Raw genomic sequence first — 19448 nt, 5'->3', positions numbered from 1 at the left:
GTTTAACTATTTGAAACTTCAACTATTTAATGGAAAATTCGTTGTTTTGTTTGTCTGGAAATTAATTTTTTAATCTGAAAATATATCTATTCGAGTTCAATATTCCATGAATTTAAAAAAAAATGATCCTTCTTGTTGAACTTTAATTTTTATAACCAAAAATTTGACTTTAATTTTTGGTTAAAAAATTATATTTTTTATTTGAAAATTCGTCATTTTTCAAAATTTAAGTAATATATTTAAAGAATCATCTATTACTTTAAAATTGAAATATTTTAGTTGAAAATTCATTACTTTGTTTGAAAATGAAATTATTTTTTTTTCCTGTTAAAAATTAGAATTTCTTGAACTGAGAAAGTAGCTTATTTCAATTGAATATTCCAACATTTTAGTTGAAAATTCATTTGTTTCGTTGAACATTACTTTTTTAACTGAATATTGAAGTATTCAATTTTTGTTGGACAATTTCTATTTTTTACCTGAAAATGCATGTAATTTGTTAAATTTTTTTTTTGTTGGTATATTTGGTTAAAAAATTAGCTTTTTAGTTGAAAATTAGTTTGTTTTTTCACTGAGAAAGTAACTGTACGGACTCAATATTCGATCATTTTAATTGAAAATTCTACTGTTTGGTTGAAGATTAATTTTTTTAACTGAAAATTTAACTATTTAATTTTTTGTTGGTAATTTCTATGCTGTGGTTGAAAATGTATTTTTTTGAAACCTTATGTTTTTTGTTGCAAATTCATCTTTTTGCTTTAAAATAAAAATTTTGTTCTTAAAATTTGAGTTTTAACATAAAATTGATCTATTCCATTTTTTGGTTAAAAACTGATCCTTTTTGGTTTAAAATTTAAATATTTGTTTGAGAATTAATGTATTTTGTTTTTTGTATTTTTATTTTTATATTTATTTTGTACTTTTGTATTTTGTTTTAAAAAAAGCCTAAAATAGTGCAACTTTTGAACATAAATAATAAGTGCTGCAAATTTCAAAAAAATTTAAAGATGTTTATTCTTGCTAATATTTTTCCTTAGGGTCTTCACCACCTCCACCGCTTCCGGGACATCCACCAACGGAGCACGAATCGAGCAACGCTCGAAACGAACTTCGAGAAATACAAGCAAAACAAAACAGCAAAAAGAAGCAAGCCACCGTGAGTCCTATAAATGTAAAGTACACGTTTTATTTTGTGTTTTTTCCCGCTCAATTTCATGGAATTGAATGTCTCGCATTTGTCATCGCTTTTTTTACACACCTTATTTCTTGCAATTTTAAGTCAACAGGTATATTATTATTATTTTGAAAAATTCAAGAGAATATGATTGGCTTCGTTTGCTGAGAGTTCACCATTTGTTTAAATATTCTAGCTCAAATTTAGATTGTGGTACAGTGCAAAAGTTATCACATGTGGTAAGGAGGGGTCCTACTTAAATTACGTAACTGATTATAGGTCCTATCTAAGCCCCCTCCCCCCTCTACACTTGTGACAAGCCGCAAAAAAATATTTCCCCCCCTCCCCCTCTTACTGTACGTAATTTTTAGTTTCCAAAAACTTTTTGCTTGCTATTTATAGTAAAATTAGGAAGGGTATCCGAGAACATCATTTTCAAAATTTCCTGATTTTTCTTGATTAATTTTTCTTTTTCCTTGATATTCAAATACCAGCATTTTTCTCTTGTAATATTTTTATCATAGAATCTGTTATAAATAAAACATTATTTCAGATACAAATTTTAAATGTTAAAAATTAATAATTTCTTTTAAACAAAGCAATCTCTTTTTCTATAAAAGATGATTATTTAACAAAATACTTGAATTTTCAACGAAAAAAAAATTTATGACCAAAAAATATGCTTTTGCTACTACAGAATTTTAAAACCAAAAATACGAATTTTCAACAAATAAAGATTTTTCACTCAAGAAAGAAATAAAAGTTTATATAAATTATTGAAACTTAAAACCAAAAGACGAATTTTCTTTTAAAAAAATGTATTTTCAAACAAAAATATGACTTTTCAGAAAAAAATTCATTTTGGGCGAAACTGATCCATTTTTAACCAACAAATATGAAATTTCAAACCAAGAAAATTATCTTTCTTACGAGAAAAAGGAGAATTGCCAACTAAAAAGATGAATCTTAAAGGAATGGAAAAGTTACATTTTCAGTTGAAAAATTAATTTTAAACAAAAAACGGCTTTTTGACTAAACAGTTACGATTAAAAAAAAAAAATAGTCAAACTTTCAACTGAACAGATGAATTTTCAACTAAAAATATAAAAATATGAATTTTTAAATAAGAAATTACTTTTTATGAAAAAATTGAATTTTCATTCCTAAAACACTAACTTTCAACCAAAAAGCATAAATTTTTAACAAAATTGTGAACTCTCTACCGAATCGTTGCATTTGTATCAAAAACAGATGAATTTTTATATAAAAAACAATTTTAAAAAAAGTTGAATTTTCATCCAAAAATGATTCCAGTTCTCCGTTCAACATCAAAATATTAAATTTAAACGCCCAGTACATTTTCTACGAAATAGTTGAATTTTTAACAAAACAGCAGAATTTGCAACCAAAAAATATGACTTTTCAAAAAAATTGTTGTTGAATTTTCAACCAAATAGATGCATTTTTATCCAAGAAAGATGTAATTTCTGCTAAAGCAGGTGAACTTTAAAATAAAAAAAAGAGGTTGAATTTTCAAGCGAACAGTTGCATTTTTATTTAAGAGAGATGGAATTTCTTCTAAAACTGATAATTTTAAGAAAAAAAAAAATTAAAAAATAAGTTATTTTTCTGCTGAATAGTCGTATTTTTAATCAAGGAGTATGACTTTTTAAAAAGATTGTTAAATAATCAACCAACAGTTGCATTTTTGCACAATAAACTTTCTAGGAAATAGTTTAATTTTTAACAAAACATTTGCATTTTTTTCAACAGAGACCCAAGGTTTTTACTGAAAAAGATGAACTTTTAAATCAAAAAGACAAATTTTCACAAAAAATAGTTATCATACAAAAAAGATTTCAGTTAACTTAACAGCAACAAAATATAAATTTTAAACAGAATGTTCTACAAAACCAAATAGACGAATTCTTAAAAAAACAGTTGAATTTTAAGCCAAAAAGGATGTCTTTTCAAGGAAAATTGTTAAATTTTAAACCAAATAATAAAATTAATAACTAAAAATATAATCTTAAGGGGCAAGGTTTTGAGATTTTGCAAAAATGGCGTGCATGAGTAAAGGAACCCATCCTCCCTTCGGTAATAAACGATACACCCCCCCCCCCCATTGAGCTATTACGTAATTCAAGTACGGTCCCTAAGATATTTTCCTGCATTTAGGTGAAGCCTATCTCAGCAGCAGATCAGAAAACACTCTACTCGGCCATTGCAATGGCCCAGGAATTGACGGCACGTTCCATGACAGATCTTGAGCAACCACAGGAATCACCACGAACACCTGCCAGTCCCTCAAGACGTAGAAAGTTTTCTTTTAAGTTGCCACATCAACACAGTCCCAAACCAGACAGACGACACTTTTCAGAGGAAGCTGCCAGATTACCTGACTGCCAGGTATTTTCGTCAAATTGACAAATTGCAGGACATTTATCACTTTATATTTAGACAATTTTCCGTGTCTAGCCAAATGTATTAGATTTGGTTTATGACTCTAAATTTTAATAGTAAGATCACGATAAAGTTTAAAATTTAAATTCAGGGTGGCTACCTAACCGGGAAATACGAGTAAATTGATTTTGAGCTTCTATTTTGAAAGGACATTTTCAAATTAATTAACATTAAAATAAAAGATTGAATGCGGTGGTAATAATGAAAAGTAGTCACGCTTTATTGAAACAATGCTCGAGAAAAACATTGATTTTGTTTATCAGAAAACAGGAAAATTTGAATTTAGAATTCTCTGGCAACCCTGAGATTTGTGATTATATTAAAAGTAAATTTCAACAAGGATTGTACAACCATCAATTTATAAAATTGGTAGAATACAAAAATTCATTTCATCTCAAAACACTTATAACACTCGAACTCTTGCACTCACTTTATACTATCTAGTCGAATTTAACCAGTTTATTTTCTACTCTGATACTAACACAAGGTTCCTCTCACATCTTTTTATAATTTTAGATAAATCTAAAACAGTTGTGGAACAACGTTAATTCCTGATGCCAGATAATACAATACTGAATAATTTTTACTAACCTGCAGTTTTTTATTCTCATAGAACGCTTACTAAGAGAGAAAGACTAATATTTTCCTTTCCCAACCCTTCCTTCCCAATTTAATTAATTTTCGTTTAATCCTCTCCTTTTTCTTTTTATTTACGTTTTTTTTTCTTTTACGATCTTTCTTCCTCGTATTTCTCTTGATTTTTTTCTTCTTTATTGCATGCTTTTTTGCTTCATCAAGTGGCTATGTTCAAGTTTGCAATCTCTGTCGTCCACAGTGTCTAGCATAGAATCTTTGGGTGCCCCTTCCACTTTAAAATTACCTCTTTGGGACAAAGCATCCGCCGAATTTTGCTTCGCAAAATCGAGAGAACTTTTAACCAAACCGAGTGCCTGGACTTCTTACATGGACGTAGAATTTGATGATCATATTCTTGACAATAAAGCTACAAAACAGAGGTCGATGAAGTGCACCGAGTTTCTTGAAAACGGGAATCGGAAAAGCATCGCAGCCTGCGAGTCCATTGTGGATATGGAAACGAAGGGTTCGAAGCAAAATGGCAAAGTACTATTTGGAATAGAGAATTCCAACTTAGATTTCCCTCGAGAGGCGAAGAGAGTGTCGACAAGTTATGTCGATCGTTATTTCGAGCAGCCAAAGTATTTGGACGAGGATGACCCTGCGGAATCTCCGGTTGAAAAAGTTTCTTATCAAGACAACTTCGAAAAAATCAACAACCTGGAACACTTGTTTTTCTCGAATTTTCCAGAATTTACTGCTTCAAATTCTGTTGCGAATAGTTCTGACAGATTGATTCCAAATAAAATGCCTAATTTGGATCAGAGGAGATCCGAAATTTCCAAGTTTGACCTTGAAGAGAAGAATTTTGAGTCTCCCAGAAATTGTTCAATCAAATTCGATTCACCGAGGGACAAGAATTTGGATTTCGGAACGAGGCCTAAGGTAATTGATTCGACGAAAATTAATTCAGAGATAAAGAAATTTGATCCTCCAAATGCCAGGGCTGGTAAGGTTTCTTTTGGGCCTAGAACTCAGGAGATGAAAGGAGAAAAAGGTGGTTTGAAAACTGCAATTCCTGACAGTCCTCGAGGAAACCTAGAGGCAGTGAGAATAAACATTCAGAGCTTTAGAATGATCGAGCAGAATCAAAATGGACATGACAATTTTTCTTTTGTCATGTCCAATAACCCTTTATTCGCAGCTGAGCCGGAGAAGAAGGATTCTCCGATTTATAGTAGCTCGGAAAGTCTTAGAGTCAACTTTCAACGTCTGAGAAGAAAATCCGACGTCGAGGCCAATTCTCAAGTCGAATTGAGCAGCAAGCTCTTTGCAGAAAAGTATCAGCGAGAAGTCTCCGGATTGGAGAGTGTAAAAAATTATCTGGATTCGAAAAAAGGTCAGGTGTTGAATCTGGGAATGGGAAAATTGACTCAAAATATGATAAAATTAGGCAAGAACATTGAGCAAAATTCGAAGCCGATGGTGAGGAATTTTGAGATACCAACTCAGACGCAAACGCCATTGCGAAATCTGAATAAACCAATTCAGAAACCGAAACATCTGGATTTAAATATTCCTCTGCAAGGAAAAAAAGGTGGCAAAAAGCTAAACGTGAATCAAAATCCAGCCAGCAGTCCTGCATTGCATCAACATATTCTGGAACCGCCGAAATTGTATCAAAACGACAGTCGCAAAGAGTTGAATAAAAGCGATCTCTTCACTGATCAAGGTCAAGGTAATCTTAATGTTTTTCGACCCAGAACCTGTTCGCTTTCAGAACACAGAAAGTCGCCACTGAGAACAGCGAGAAGATCCTTTCATCCGAAAAACGATTCGAGTGACGATTCTGATTCAATTTCTCATTCCGAGACTGATATTAGAAGCAGACTGAGATATAAGCGGCGTCACAAACGAATTCCTCACAATTTCCGGCTGAATTCGAAAAATCGAGGTCAATTCTTGCATCCGGATTCAGCGAGAGGATTTTCTTCGGTAGATATTTGTGGCAAGTCACCACCACCCTCGACGAGTTTTTTAAATTCTTTGTCACCGCCTTTCTCTTCGAGAAATAATTTGCTTTCGTGGCCCGAAAGCGCGCCTAGCTCAAGTTTGACATTTACTAGTAACTCTGATCTAGATTCGGATACGAGCTCGGAATATCCTGAGTTTACAAATGATATTTTGACCTTTCCTCCATCTCCTGCCCCTTAAGTGTTGGTGAGACAGTTTCTAAATTGAACTTTTTAGGCAGTTTATAGATACTTTGCTAAAATAAGAAAATGACTGGAGTTTTGTGAGCATAAAGACAGTGTTTGTTTTTGCAACAAATCAAGACTTTTGTACTGTATTCATGAATCGTACTTAGCACGTCTGCATGTATCGCACGTCTACTTCATACTAACAAGTAGGAGTTCAACGGTACTATGGCTATTTGTGTAGTATGAAATTATCAGGGAACATCAGGGTGTCCTGTGTTGGGGTGATTTTGGAATCAGGAAATACTTTCTTTCAGTAAATTAACTCATCGGTTAATCACTATTAAATTCAGATATATACCTATTTTCTGAATTGTCTTGATTTCTGTTGAAATATTTATTTATTATTTAATCCAAGGAATTATTAATAATAATTATTTTATACGATTTTGGAGGATATTAAGGGATTTTTAAGCAAAGTGTATTTTAATACATTTTCCAGGATTTCAGAAAATATCATAGAATTTCGCGAAATTTTACAGCATTTTTAGTGAATTTTAAAGAATTTATTCGTCAAAAGTGAGGTATTTTGTAGGTTTTTAATTATTTTAAGGCAATCTTAAAAGATTTCTGGAAATTTTAAATTGATTTCAATAATTTCAAGGGATTTCAAAGCGATTGCACTATTTTAGGATGCAGAATTTTCCAGGCTTTCAAGAAATTTCGCCAGATATTATAGAATTTCATGGGATTTATTAATATTTTAGTGGTTTGCAAATAATGTATACAAGAGATATGAGTTATTTCTTAGGGTTTTAAAGATTTTAAGAGTTTTCAAATTATTTTTTGGAATTCCCTGTTGATTATTATTAATTTATCCTAAATTCATTTAAATTCTTTTGAATTCGTTTGAATTTTTTAAATTCAATTGATAATATGATCGAATGATTTGAAATATTTTAAGGTACATGTATTTTTAATTCCTTGGCATTTCCAAGAGCCTTAGGACGTTTTAAAATATTACCAGAAATCTTTTATTTACTTCAATAGTTTGAATGGATTTTATAGACTTTAAACTATTTTAAGGTATTCTAAAAGAGTCCAAAGCATTTTCAAGAGATTTGAACAATTTCGAGCGATTCATAAGGGTTTTAATAATTGTAAGGGTTTTAGTAATTGTAAGGATTTAAAATATTTTCATTCATAAGAATTTTTCACAAGGTGTGAGGGATTTCGTTGAGTTGCAAATATTTGAAGAGATTTTTTAATATTTTTTGCAATCGTTTTGAATTCGCCCTGAATACGTATTACTTTTTGCTGAATTTTTTAAATTTGTTTGAATTCTTAGAAATTCATTTAATTCTACTCAATTCAATAGATTTTCAAAATTTTGTTGTTTAATTCGTATTGAAGTTTAAAACTTTTTAAACTCACCATAAATTCTTGGTCAGTTAATTAAATTCTTTTGAATTATATTAAATTTTTCTAATCTCATTTCAAATCTAATCAATTCATTGATTTTTTTTCACATTCTTGAATTGTGTCTAATTCAGTTGAATTCTTTTTTGTTATAAATTAGTAGGGTTGCAAAGATTTTAATATATTTGAAATTAAACCTGAATTCTTGTAAAATCTTTGTAATTTTCTAGAATTTTTCTAGTTCATTTTAATTCTTCTAAATATACTTAATTCTACTTAATTCAAGGTTTTTTTAAAAGTTTGTATTTAATTAATCCTGAAGTATTTTAACTTTACCTTAATTCTTAGGCAGTTTATTATATGACTTTGAATTGACTTGAATTTTGCTAAACTAATTTCAAATTTTCTAAATTCAACGAGGTTTTTTCATTTTTAAATTGTTTTCAATTATTTCAATTTTTTTTTAATCTTGAATTTTTATGATTTTCATTGAATTCTCGTTTATCTTTAGCAATATTCCTCTAAATTCATTCTAATTTTACAGAAATAAATGGATATTTTTCATTAAAGTCTTGAATTTGTTATTCTTTAAGTGCGATTAAAGTATCCAGGAGTGTGACCAAAAGTACACTTTGGTCCCTATATTTGATCCCGTAAGGACTGTGAGGTCTGTCATAGGATGTCATAAATGTTTTTAAAATTGAAAAAAACAAGCACTGCTTGTTTTAAAATTTCTGTTTTTTTTTCACAATCAAGATAATAATCACTTTTTTTTATTCTGGTGGGGGAATTTCTCATTGGTTCAAAATCGGCAAAAACCGATCAAAAAGTTATGAATGAACAAATCGGTGAATTTTCTAAAAATTATTTTCAGCGAAATCGTCAATATCTTTGTAATTTTCAACTTTTTAATCAACTCTTTGCGGAGTTCGAAAAAATGATAATCCCTCATCATAAGCAAGAGAAAAGTGCATTATCTTAATTTTTTTGAAAAGTACTACCAGTTTTTATATATAAACAAAAATTACAAGAATTTTTGTCACGCAGAAGAATTTTTATAAGACCTAAACCCCAAGTAATATCGTTCTCAGGCTTTGATGTCTGATATTTATTTTCTAATTCTTGTTCAAAAGAGATCATGTAATTCTAAGTTTTCCGTTTTGAAGAAAGTTTGAGAATCTTATAATTTGCAAATAATTCAAACCAAAATCGTTCAAAACATGGAAAAATGGAAACTAATCGAATTTAAAATCAATTATATTTTAAGAAAGCTAGAATAAAAAAATTATCTTCGTTTAAAAGACAACAAAATAATTGACTTGACGAATACTTTAAAGAGTTATACATTTAGGAAGTGAATTCTTTAAATCTTCGAATAATTCCAGAATATCTCAAAATCTACCCAAAAATCGCAGGACCTCTGAATAGTCATGGGACACATCTCACATACGCATTTTGTATACCATTTTATACATGTATTGTTAGACAAAGAAAAAATCGAAAACGTCCTTTCCTTTTTGACAGAACGTCAGATTGGAAAATCATAACTTTTATACGCGCTCATTTTTTTATCAATTTTGATATGCACAGAGCGAGGTGATACTTTTTGAAATCACTCCTTTCTATGATCTTCCTTTGGACAGTCACGCATAGAAAACGTTTTGGTTCACGATGCACACTTAAGCCTAGAATATAAAGTAAAGGTAAAAGTAAGAATTAGAATACATTAGGTAGATTTTAAGATTAAAATGTAGAACAAAGACTAGGAAGCCTCTTTTTTCATATTATTTTTATATTTATTTTATTTATAACTTGATTTCTTTATTTTTTGCCCTTTATAATTTAATTTTTTGTTTTTTCTTTCCCAAATTTCTCCCTACCCTACGACTTGTTTAGGCTGCATTGTCCGATGAAGCCAAGGAAGCCTACAACAGCCTTGTTGGGACAACAGTCATGGAAAGTACCACGGACACAAATCCACTTCGAATGTTGAGATCTGGACTTCCCATCGTCAGGCCAAGGATCCGGGGCAACAAACATGCTACCCTGGGTCACTCAGGAATTTCCGGATTTCATCCCGACGATATGGGAAGCGATCCGACTTTGCAGTTCGATATGCATAGCAGTGGGTCAAAAACTTTGCCAAAACGAGTTCCACCACCTTCTCAGGCACCACCTCCAGTTCCTCTCACGAGGAACCTTGAGAGGCATCACTCGATGGAAATCGAAAATAATCAGAATCAAAATAACGTCGATGGAAATCCTATCCCTCTGCCACCCAGGGATCGATCCAAGACTCTTCAGCCTAAATCCAGTTTACCGAGACATCAGAGGAAACATCCTCTCATTATTCCCGGCGGTGGAGTGACGAGAACTCTCGCAAAGATGACAGAAACTACTCCTCCCCTGGAGGATCAGGTCGATGGACACCCGCCATTTTTGATCCAGGAGGGATCTTCCAGTGTGGAGGGTTCTGGTTTTTCTGAAGATGGTTACATGCCTGACTTGGCTCCCAGCAGGTAATCAATACGGGATTTATTTTGAAACCTCATCAAGCTTTTTATTTTGATTGGAGTGTATCAGTTCTCTCAGACAATTTACTATGTTTGTTTTTCTTGTGGCTGTTTCTGAATTCGCTTCATTTTCTTAACCACAGGCATCACAGACCGGTCCCTATATCTCCTATATTGTGCCCTATATTCAGTTGAGGTCCCGAAAGTACCCTATTTTCAAGATGTAGTCCCTATGGTCTCTCCCCATTTGCAGTCCATAATGTAACTTTTGATAATGTCACTTCTCGTTCAATAAATTAACTCATGGGTAATATTCCTATTTCTGAATTCTCCTGAAATATTTCAGGGTTTATTGATTTCAAATCGTAGATTTCATATTATTTATGTCTTACGGTCCAATCGTAAATCGAAAAAATAAATACGAGTCAAAAAAACATGTTCTTCGAAACTCAGATATTTATTTAATAGAAAAAACTCCTTTCAAAACTTCCTGACGTTTCAGTACACATGCGTACCTTTTTCAAAGGTTCTTAAACCTGAGTTGATGATAGTTTAAATAGTCAAACAGATCAATTTTCAGTCAAAAAAAAAGGATCATTTCAGTCAATTGCTTTAAGAAAATTAATTAAAATTTAGTAATTTTTTGAAGTCTCAAAAAATTTTTTCGAGACTTCAATCGATTACAACTACATTTTTTTAAAATTGTACGAGAAAACAAAATTGGCGTAGGTTAGGACGGACTCGAAAAAATTTTTTGAGACTTCAAAAAATGACTAAATTTTAATTAATTTTCTTAAAACAATTGACTGAAATGTTCCTTTTTTTTGACTGAAAATTGATCTGTTTGACTATTTAAACTATCATCAACTCAGGTCAGGAAGTTTTGAAAGGAGTTTTTTCTATTAAATAAATATCTGAGTTTCGAAGAACATGTTTTTTTGACTCATATTTATTTTCTCGATTTACGATTGGACCGTAAGACATAAATAATATGAAATCTACGATTTGAAATCAATAAATATCAACGGTCGAAGAAAGGTTTGATTTGTTTCATCAAATCATTTTACCATATTTCAGGGTATTCGTAAAGATTCTGAGATTTTAAGAGCTTTTAATTTTAAATATTTTCGGGAACTTGAAAAAATTCCAAGGATTTTATAATATTTCCAATGATTTTAAGGGATTTTAAAGGTCTCAAGGTATTTCAATAAATTTTCCAGGATTTCAGGGAATATCTTCATAAAATTTTTTGGGATTTTATAACATTTGAGTGAATTTGAAAGAACTTACTCACGTGAAGTGAGGTATTTTTGTAGGATTTTAAAAGATTTGCAATATGTCAGGGAATTTAAGAAGATAACAAGAAATTTTGTTTCAATGATTTCAGTGTATTTTAAAAGTCTGAAGGTATTTCAATACATTTTCCAGGATTTTAGAAAATATCGCCGGATTTAAAAGAATTTCATTAGATTTAATAATACTTTAGCGGTTTTTAAAGAATTTATTTTGAAAACTAAGATATTTCTTAGGGTTTCAAAGATTTGAAGATATTCAAAATTATTTTCTGGAATTCATCTTGAATTCTTATTAATTTATCCTGAATTATTTTGAATTTTTTTAATTCAATTGAATTCTTCTAAATTAACCTAATTCGATGGATCTTTTGACTTTATTCAAGTTTTTATTTAATTGATAATGAGAATCAATTGATAAACCGATCAAAGGATTTTAAATAATTCAAGGTATTTTTTCAAGTACCTTGAGATTTTCAAGAGTTCTTATTAATTTATCCTAAATTCCTTTAATTTTTTGGAATTCTCAAAAAAATAATTCATCTAAATTCATGAAATTCTACTTAATTAAATTGATTTTTTTAAAGTTTTCATTTAACTAATCTTGAGGATCAATTGACAAATTGATCAAAGGATTTGAAATAAAAAGTATTTATTCAAATTCTTTGGAATTTTCAAGATCCTTACAAACTTTCAAGATTTTGAAGGATTTAAAATATTTTATGTTATTTGAAAAGATTAAAAAAGATTCGAAATATTTGAGGTTATTGTAAAAAATCCCAATTATTTTGAAGATCTTTATAGAGTTTAAAGAGATTTCAAAAGATAATGGATTTTTTTTATTTTGAAAAGTTTTTATTCAAGTGCTCCTAAATTTTTTTAACCTCATCTTAAATTTTTAGGCATTTCATAAAATTCGTATGAATTCTCTTTAATTTTTATAAAATCATTTTAAACTTACTCAATTCAATCAATCTTTTCATTCCAATTTTATGGAAATCAATGGAATTTGTTCGATTTTTACCATTATTTTCAATTCATTTGAATTCTTTGTTGATAACAAATTAGTAGGGTTTTAACAATGTGAACTTATTTTTCGGAAGTCACTCTGAATTCCGACTAATTTATCCTGAATTCCTCTTAATTCTTTGGAATTCATTTAAATTTTTCTAAATTTACTCAATTCTACTTCATTCAGTGGATTTTTTTTTAATTTTTAAAAGTTTTTATTTCATTTATCCTAAATTCTTTTCACCTCATCTTGAATTCCTAGGCATTTCATTAAATCTTTTTGAATTCTCTGTAATTTTTCTGAACTCATTTCAAACTTACTCAATTCAATTAAATTTTTTCATATTTATAAATTGTTTTTAATTCAGTTTTTAAAATTTCAACTTGAATTTTTATGAAAATCATTAAACTGTTTTAGTTTACCTTAAATTCCTGTCAATTCATTCCAATTTCACGGAAATCAAAGTTTTTTTTATTAAAAAAAATTTTTCAAATATATTAGAATTTGTTTCAATTTTCCTTGAATGATTTTGAAGTTTTATGAATTTATCCTGAATTTTTTTACCTCTTTGTGCACGTAAAAGTACCATTAAGATCGTGACAAAAAGTACCCTTTGGTCCCTATATTTTATCCTATAGAGACTGTGATGCCTGGAAGCAAACTCTTCCATTATTGTTTCAGTCCTGAGGAGTTCGAGCGACGGATTGACTCCGAATTGGCCGCCCTGGATTCTCTTCCAATCGATGACGCTAGAATAAATCGTTGCAGCGTCATCTCTGAGGACCTCCTAGAATTCTCAGACAATCTAATCGACGACTCTGACCCTGAAGAATCGCAGCAGGGCACATCCATCAATGAAACGAGACAATCGCCAATTGTCGACTTTCATCGAAAAATCAGTGTGGACTCGAAAACTTCAGCCTCGAAGTTTGCGTCGGAGAGCATTGGCACGAGTGACTTTAGTAGAAATTCAACTCCAACGGAATTTGATGAATCTACCGGTTGCATGAAAGCTGAAACTTCGAATATCAGTTCCTCCAACAGATCTCTGGCTTCCTTAATTAAATGCAATGTTCCTGGAACTCGAGAAAGTTTGACATCCACCGTCTCGTTTTTTAATGCCAATCCTACTCCCAAAGTACAATCACAGTCGCAGGCTAAAGAGTCCTTTTCAACGTCTAGTTCAGAAGACTTTCAAACCAAGTCGGGAAAATATCAGAGAATAAAGGAGAGGACAGTGGCACGAAATAGCGATCTGTCGCGACAATCGGATCATGTTTCGTGTGAAGATCTTTTAGATTTTGCCTACGATCGCCCTAATACTCTAAGAACTAGTGGTCCTCAGAATGGAGAACAATCAGATGAGGTCAGAGTTATGTTGAAAATGTTGCGACAGTCGACCCCAGAATCGTGTGTTGCTGCCTTGAATGTCACAAACTGGAATATCCACGCTGCAATTAAACTCGAACGTCTTCAGGGTTTATTGAAGAAGGAAAATAATTTTGTTGGTCTTGAAGATTGCAAAGTTATGCTTAACCAGTGTGATGGTGACATCGTGAAAGCTGCAACGCTTCTTCGGAATACGGAAGACACTGCGGCTGTTTAATCGAAAACATATCTCGATGAAATTTTAAGTGATTGAGAATTACCGATTTAAAATAACGGACCTCACAGCCTTTCCTTTCCCGCCCCCTCCCCTCACAGAATTTTAAATATCCTTATTAGCTTCTTTTCAGTCGCGAAGGTAATATTTTTAGAATATTGATGAAGACTTTGATATGTAGAAAATTCAGGGTGGCCGCAGGACCGAGAAACCGGGAAATGACAGGGAATTTATTTTTTGACCGGGAATTCTAGATTTTTTTAGAAGAAAAGTCTGCCCAAGTTCGACTTTGAAAGTTAAAAAAAATAATTAGTTGAGTTTTTATCTTTTTCGATTGTAATATCATTCAATTTACAATGCGTAATTTGAAAATCTTATACTTGAACAATTTTGCATTTTAGATTTTTACTTTTAAGCGTACATTTTTAATTAAAAGAATTTCAAAATACAGTTTTGAAGACCTTAACATTTGAAAATTAAAAGCGTTGGAAGTTGAAAATGTTGAATAGAAAACATTTTTATTTTAGCAACTGTAAATACAAATAAATAAATTATTTAAAAAATGGATCTGTACTTTAAGCATTGAAAAGTGAACAATAATTGATTTGATAAAACGATTCTAAATCCGTTCAAAGTTTTCAGATTTTGACTCTAAAACTCAAACTGTTTCCATTCGAAAATCTTAGTAATTAAAAAAATGAACATAAAATAGCTTCATAATAATATGTTCGTAATTAAAGACTTTTTAAAATAGTTTAAAAGACTTTCAGTCTAAAATAGTCCATTTTTAACCAATTCAATAAAAAAATGTTAATTAAGAAAGCAAATAACTATTTAATATTTAGCAATAGTATTCTGTTCATTTAAGGGCATGCGACACAGTGAAATTCCTACATTACCAACCTCTTTTTTCTATTGAACAAAATTTTTTTTTGAACCATAGAACTTTTTTTGTAAATCAAATATCGAACTCAAAATTTCAGGAGAGCATTAGAAGACATTCTCCTACGTTTATGTACTGCATTTGAATCGAAATTTGGCAAAAAATTTCAGAAATAATTTTTTTTTTAAATTCCGATTCAAATGCAGTACATAAACGTAGAATAATGTCTTCTTATGCTCTCCTCAAATTTTTTGTTCGATATTTCATTTACCAAAAAAGTTCTATGGTTCACAAAAAAATTTTGTTCAATGGAAAAAAGAGGTTGGTAATGTAGGAATCCCACTGTGTCGCATGCCCTTAAGACAAGTCAAATGAAACTAAGTATTTAAAAGTAAACAATTTGAAACTGAATTGTTTGACATAGAAAGCCTTTGAATCGTTAAAATTTTGAAGAGCTTTTAAATTTTGAACTTTACAATTTTAATTGTCCTATTTGAAAAATGTTTATTTTGTAAATGAAAATTTTGAATTTTGAGGTATAAATATAACAATTCAACACTTATTTTTTATAGAAAATATTTAAAATAATTTCAAATAAACTAAACAAAGTGTGCATACCGACAATAGTCGGCTATTCGTATCGAGATTTAGGTGCAAATAGCCACAGCCTAAGTTGAAATAAAATGCCGATTTTTGAATATTTAAAAAAAAAATGTAGAAGCTTTTTAAGAATTGCAAAAGGCTTAAAAAATTAAAAACATTTTCTTAACATTACTAGGAAAATTAAAAATGATTTTTCATTTTAAATAATTGTTTCAGGAGAATATTTAAAAAGATTTTTAAGGATTTCAAAAATTGTCAAAAAAAGAATCTAGAATATTTTAAGGAATTTTTTTTTGAAATTCCAGGATTTTCTCAAAATTATAGGAAAAAATCCATAAACATATTTTAAAATGAATGGAACTTTTTAAAATAAAATCCTCAAAATTTGAAAAAATGTCCTGAATATCTTCCAGATTATTTTTTGACAATTTTAGAAATCTTTTAAGATCTTTTAAAATATTCTCTTAAAATAATTTCACAACATGAAAAATCATTTTCACTTTATCTAGGAATCTCAATAATTTCCTTATTCTTTTAAGTCCATTTTTTCGGTACATACATCTCGTTTAAATTATTTGAAATCATTTCAAATTTTTAATTAATTTTAAATCTTTTCAAAACTTAAAATAATTCAAATTTTTTTCTACCTATAATAAGCAGAATTTTCTGAATATTTTAAAATTAATAATTTTAAACTTGAAAAAATTTAATACAACTTATACATTTCTTAAGATTTTGACAAAAAATGTTGAAGTTTTTTTAATGATGTTTAAATTAGTTAAAATGTGAATAATTAAACTTCTAATTTCAGAAGTGTTCAGTTCAACGTTTTTCAATTGTTATGTTTCTAGATTAAAATCGCTCAAAATAATATAATTTTAAAAATTCTAAAGTTCATTGATTGATTATTTAATTTAATTTGAAGCAGTGAACGTGATAATGTGGATTTATATTTTTGGTACTGAATTTGAATTTTCTAAATCTATAATTTATAAAAGTTCCAAATTCTCAATTTTGATAACTATCTGCCTTTCATTTAAAATTGTTCATTTGAAAAGTGTCAATACCTAACTTCCATTTTATACTTGTGTATTATCGAGCCTTTGAATGTAACATTTTTTGATCAAAAAACTTTTAAACTTCAATTTAACATAATTTAAAATTCAAGAGTTTCACTTTGAGTGTTTTAAGTTGTAGTTTATTTTTTATTATTTTAAATGGAAAAATGCGTAGCTTTAGAATTCAAATTGTTTAATTTTATTGACCTTGACAAATGTTTGCGAACCGGAAAAAACAGGAAATTTTTTCTTCGATTAAAACGGCCACCCTGAAATTGAACTATTGGAATTTCTAATTGTAAACAATTTAATTTGCAGCTATACTGTGAGGTCTGAAATTAATATAAAAATAAGTAGCCGAACGAGATTTAGGTTTAATCTATGCAAAAAGTATTTTTGCGTTTCTTTGATTCTTTAAGATGCTGGCCATAAATCTGAAAGAAATGGACTCTGAAGAGGAACAATCTTAAAAGGAGATTTTAGTATTTTAGAAAATTGTATACATGTTTCGTAATTCTTATTTTCGTTATTTTATTTTCCTGTTGTTTTGTTTTACATATATTTACAATTCATAATTTTTAGTTTTTAAACTACGGTAGGATTATACTTTTCTGGCCATGATGTGTTAAACGTGAAAATATTTTTAGTTTCAATGAATAATTACGCTGAAAAATCCAAGACTGCATTTCCCAGTTTACATTTACAAACCTAGGTTGTCGAAAAGTTTTAATAGTTTTAAGCGAAAAATATTTACAGACAGAAGAAACATTTATTTATTCATTAATGTTGTGTTGTATTAGTGCAGAGAGTTATTCGAATTTTTACTTTAGGTTTTGAATAAGTTGCTTAGCTTTAATTCAAAACTGCGTCGCGAAAAACGTACAATTGAGAGAAAAGTACGTTGCATTTATTTGATTCGATTATTTATTTTCGAGAAGAAAACGAATAAATCAACAAGCTCTGAGAAAATAGTCACAGTCTCTCTATAGAAATATTTCAAATACTGATTTATGTAAATAAAACGAGCTTATATCAATCTCTTAACGGTTGGTTTGTTAAAATCTGTGTCGAATATTTGAAAGAGTGGCTTCCGCTTTTTTTTTTTTAATTTAGTTGAGAGATTCAGGAATGAAACCTATTTTATGTGTTTGGTGTATGTCTAGTGTTAGAACAACGTGATAAAAAAAAAAAACAATTTTGCAACCACATATTGGCTGGAGAATATCATAGTCAGTGTGTATATATATATATGCATAGACTTAAGAGCGAAAAATATTCGTTTAATAAATTGAAAAGCACTTGTACAGTTTCGCATCTTTTTTGCTGAAATGTGCATCGGAGACGCACAAGAAAAATGCTCATATTTTTGGTATCAATGCCAGCGTTCTGGTAACTGCCTTAAAAGCCAAGAATTATTATTGTATTAATTGACAGGGTCGAAATAACACAACAAAATAATTTTATTGTGCGAATATCTCATTTGATAAAAATCGCTAGTTACTAATCGAAAAACAAGTCAATCTCTTCTTTACAATTAGAATTAGAGAAAAATCGACTCTTGACATTTAATCTCAGAATCAGGGGAATTTTGTAATTCTACATGAACGTTTTTGTAAACTCAATTTGTCCTTGTAGGACAATAATGATTAGCTTTAGCGATACCTACTACGAAGTTCTTTTATTTGAAATTCATTTGCTCAAAGAAGTGTCCTAGATGGAAATCAAAAGAGAATACAGATTACAAAACAACTAAAACAATTTCACAGAAAGTTGTTTACGAAAGTTAATATTCAATTTCTTGCAGCTGTGAATTTGTTGTCGGTGAGCTAGAAAAGAAAAACAGAAAACGATTGACATATCTGAAGTCTTTTGATATTATAAGGCCTTTAATTTTGAAACGCCTCGAATTACATTTTCATATGTGTGAGAGTTCAACATTATTAAATGTTTACTTTAATTTCAATTAAAATCTAATGTACTTAGAAGTTTGGATGAATTCTCGTAATATTGTTGTAGAAAGTGTGTTTTCCGAGTCTTGGAAGTGTTATTTTTTTTCAGACTACGTTTCAGAAAAGCATGTGACAAATGTGCGTGATTGCTTGCAAAATCGAAGGGCATTGGCAGGCATTGGTGGTTTGCATACTAATTATTAACTAATAGACACTAGAGTTTATAATCATAATTGCTGATCGTGAAATGTAAGTGAGAAAATGTGTTGTTTGATGTGAAAAAGCGCCACATTTGATAGTTTTTTTTCTCTGATTAGAAATTAAGTAAATATAATAAACTTTTTATACGCGACTTATAGCGAAATTATGTATCTTTATACTCAAAATGAGAATGAAAAGTTTTATACCTGCGGGTCAGGGTCCGTTCAAGTATTTCGTAACGCGATTTTCTTTTAATTTATATTGTTGTGTCTTTTTTAAACTTCCGGCAGTTTGAAATTGCAGAAAGTTTAAAAAGAGAGAATAGTTTTGTCTTTATTTCAAGACGGAAAAACGCGATATACGTAATGTGTGAACGATCCATACCGTATTTACAATGAAAAATATACGTACACGTAAACCTGAACAAAAGCGAGTCTTTCTGTAGAACATTCTAATTCTTATTTTAATAATAGATGCAAGGGACCGTACTTAAATTACATAACA

At 29.9% G+C, this 19448-nt stretch overlaps 1 protein-coding gene across 3 annotated transcripts in view; it reads left to right on the top strand.

Annotated features, from left to right (window-relative positions):
- Positions 1-14515, top strand: part of LOC117177331 (activated Cdc42 kinase-like) — a 30779-nt gene extending 16264 nt beyond the window's left edge. The window contains exons 6-10 of one of the 3 annotated variants that reach the window (XM_033367954.1): positions 1038-1156; positions 3353-3591; positions 4450-6394; positions 9727-10349; positions 13329-14515. In XM_033367954.1, the coding sequence (XP_033223845.1) occupies positions 1038-1156; positions 3353-3591; positions 4450-6394; positions 9727-10349; positions 13329-14253 (3851 nt within the window). In that variant the 3' untranslated portion in view covers positions 14254-14515. Of the gene's footprint in view, positions 1-1037; positions 1172-3352; positions 3592-4449; positions 6395-9726; positions 10350-13328 lie in introns of all 3 variants that reach the window. The other 2 variants (XM_033367956.1, XM_033367955.1) reach the window with 2 other exon arrangements.
- Positions 14516-19448: the final 4933 nt, after the last annotated feature.

The sequence above is a fragment of the Belonocnema kinseyi genome, chromosome 7, assembly GCF_010883055.1.
Source record: "Belonocnema kinseyi isolate 2016_QV_RU_SX_M_011 chromosome 7, B_treatae_v1, whole genome shotgun sequence".
Taxonomy (NCBI): Eukaryota; Metazoa; Arthropoda; class Insecta; order Hymenoptera; family Cynipidae; genus Belonocnema; species Belonocnema kinseyi.
This window is presented reverse-complemented; position numbering and strand designations above follow the sequence as displayed.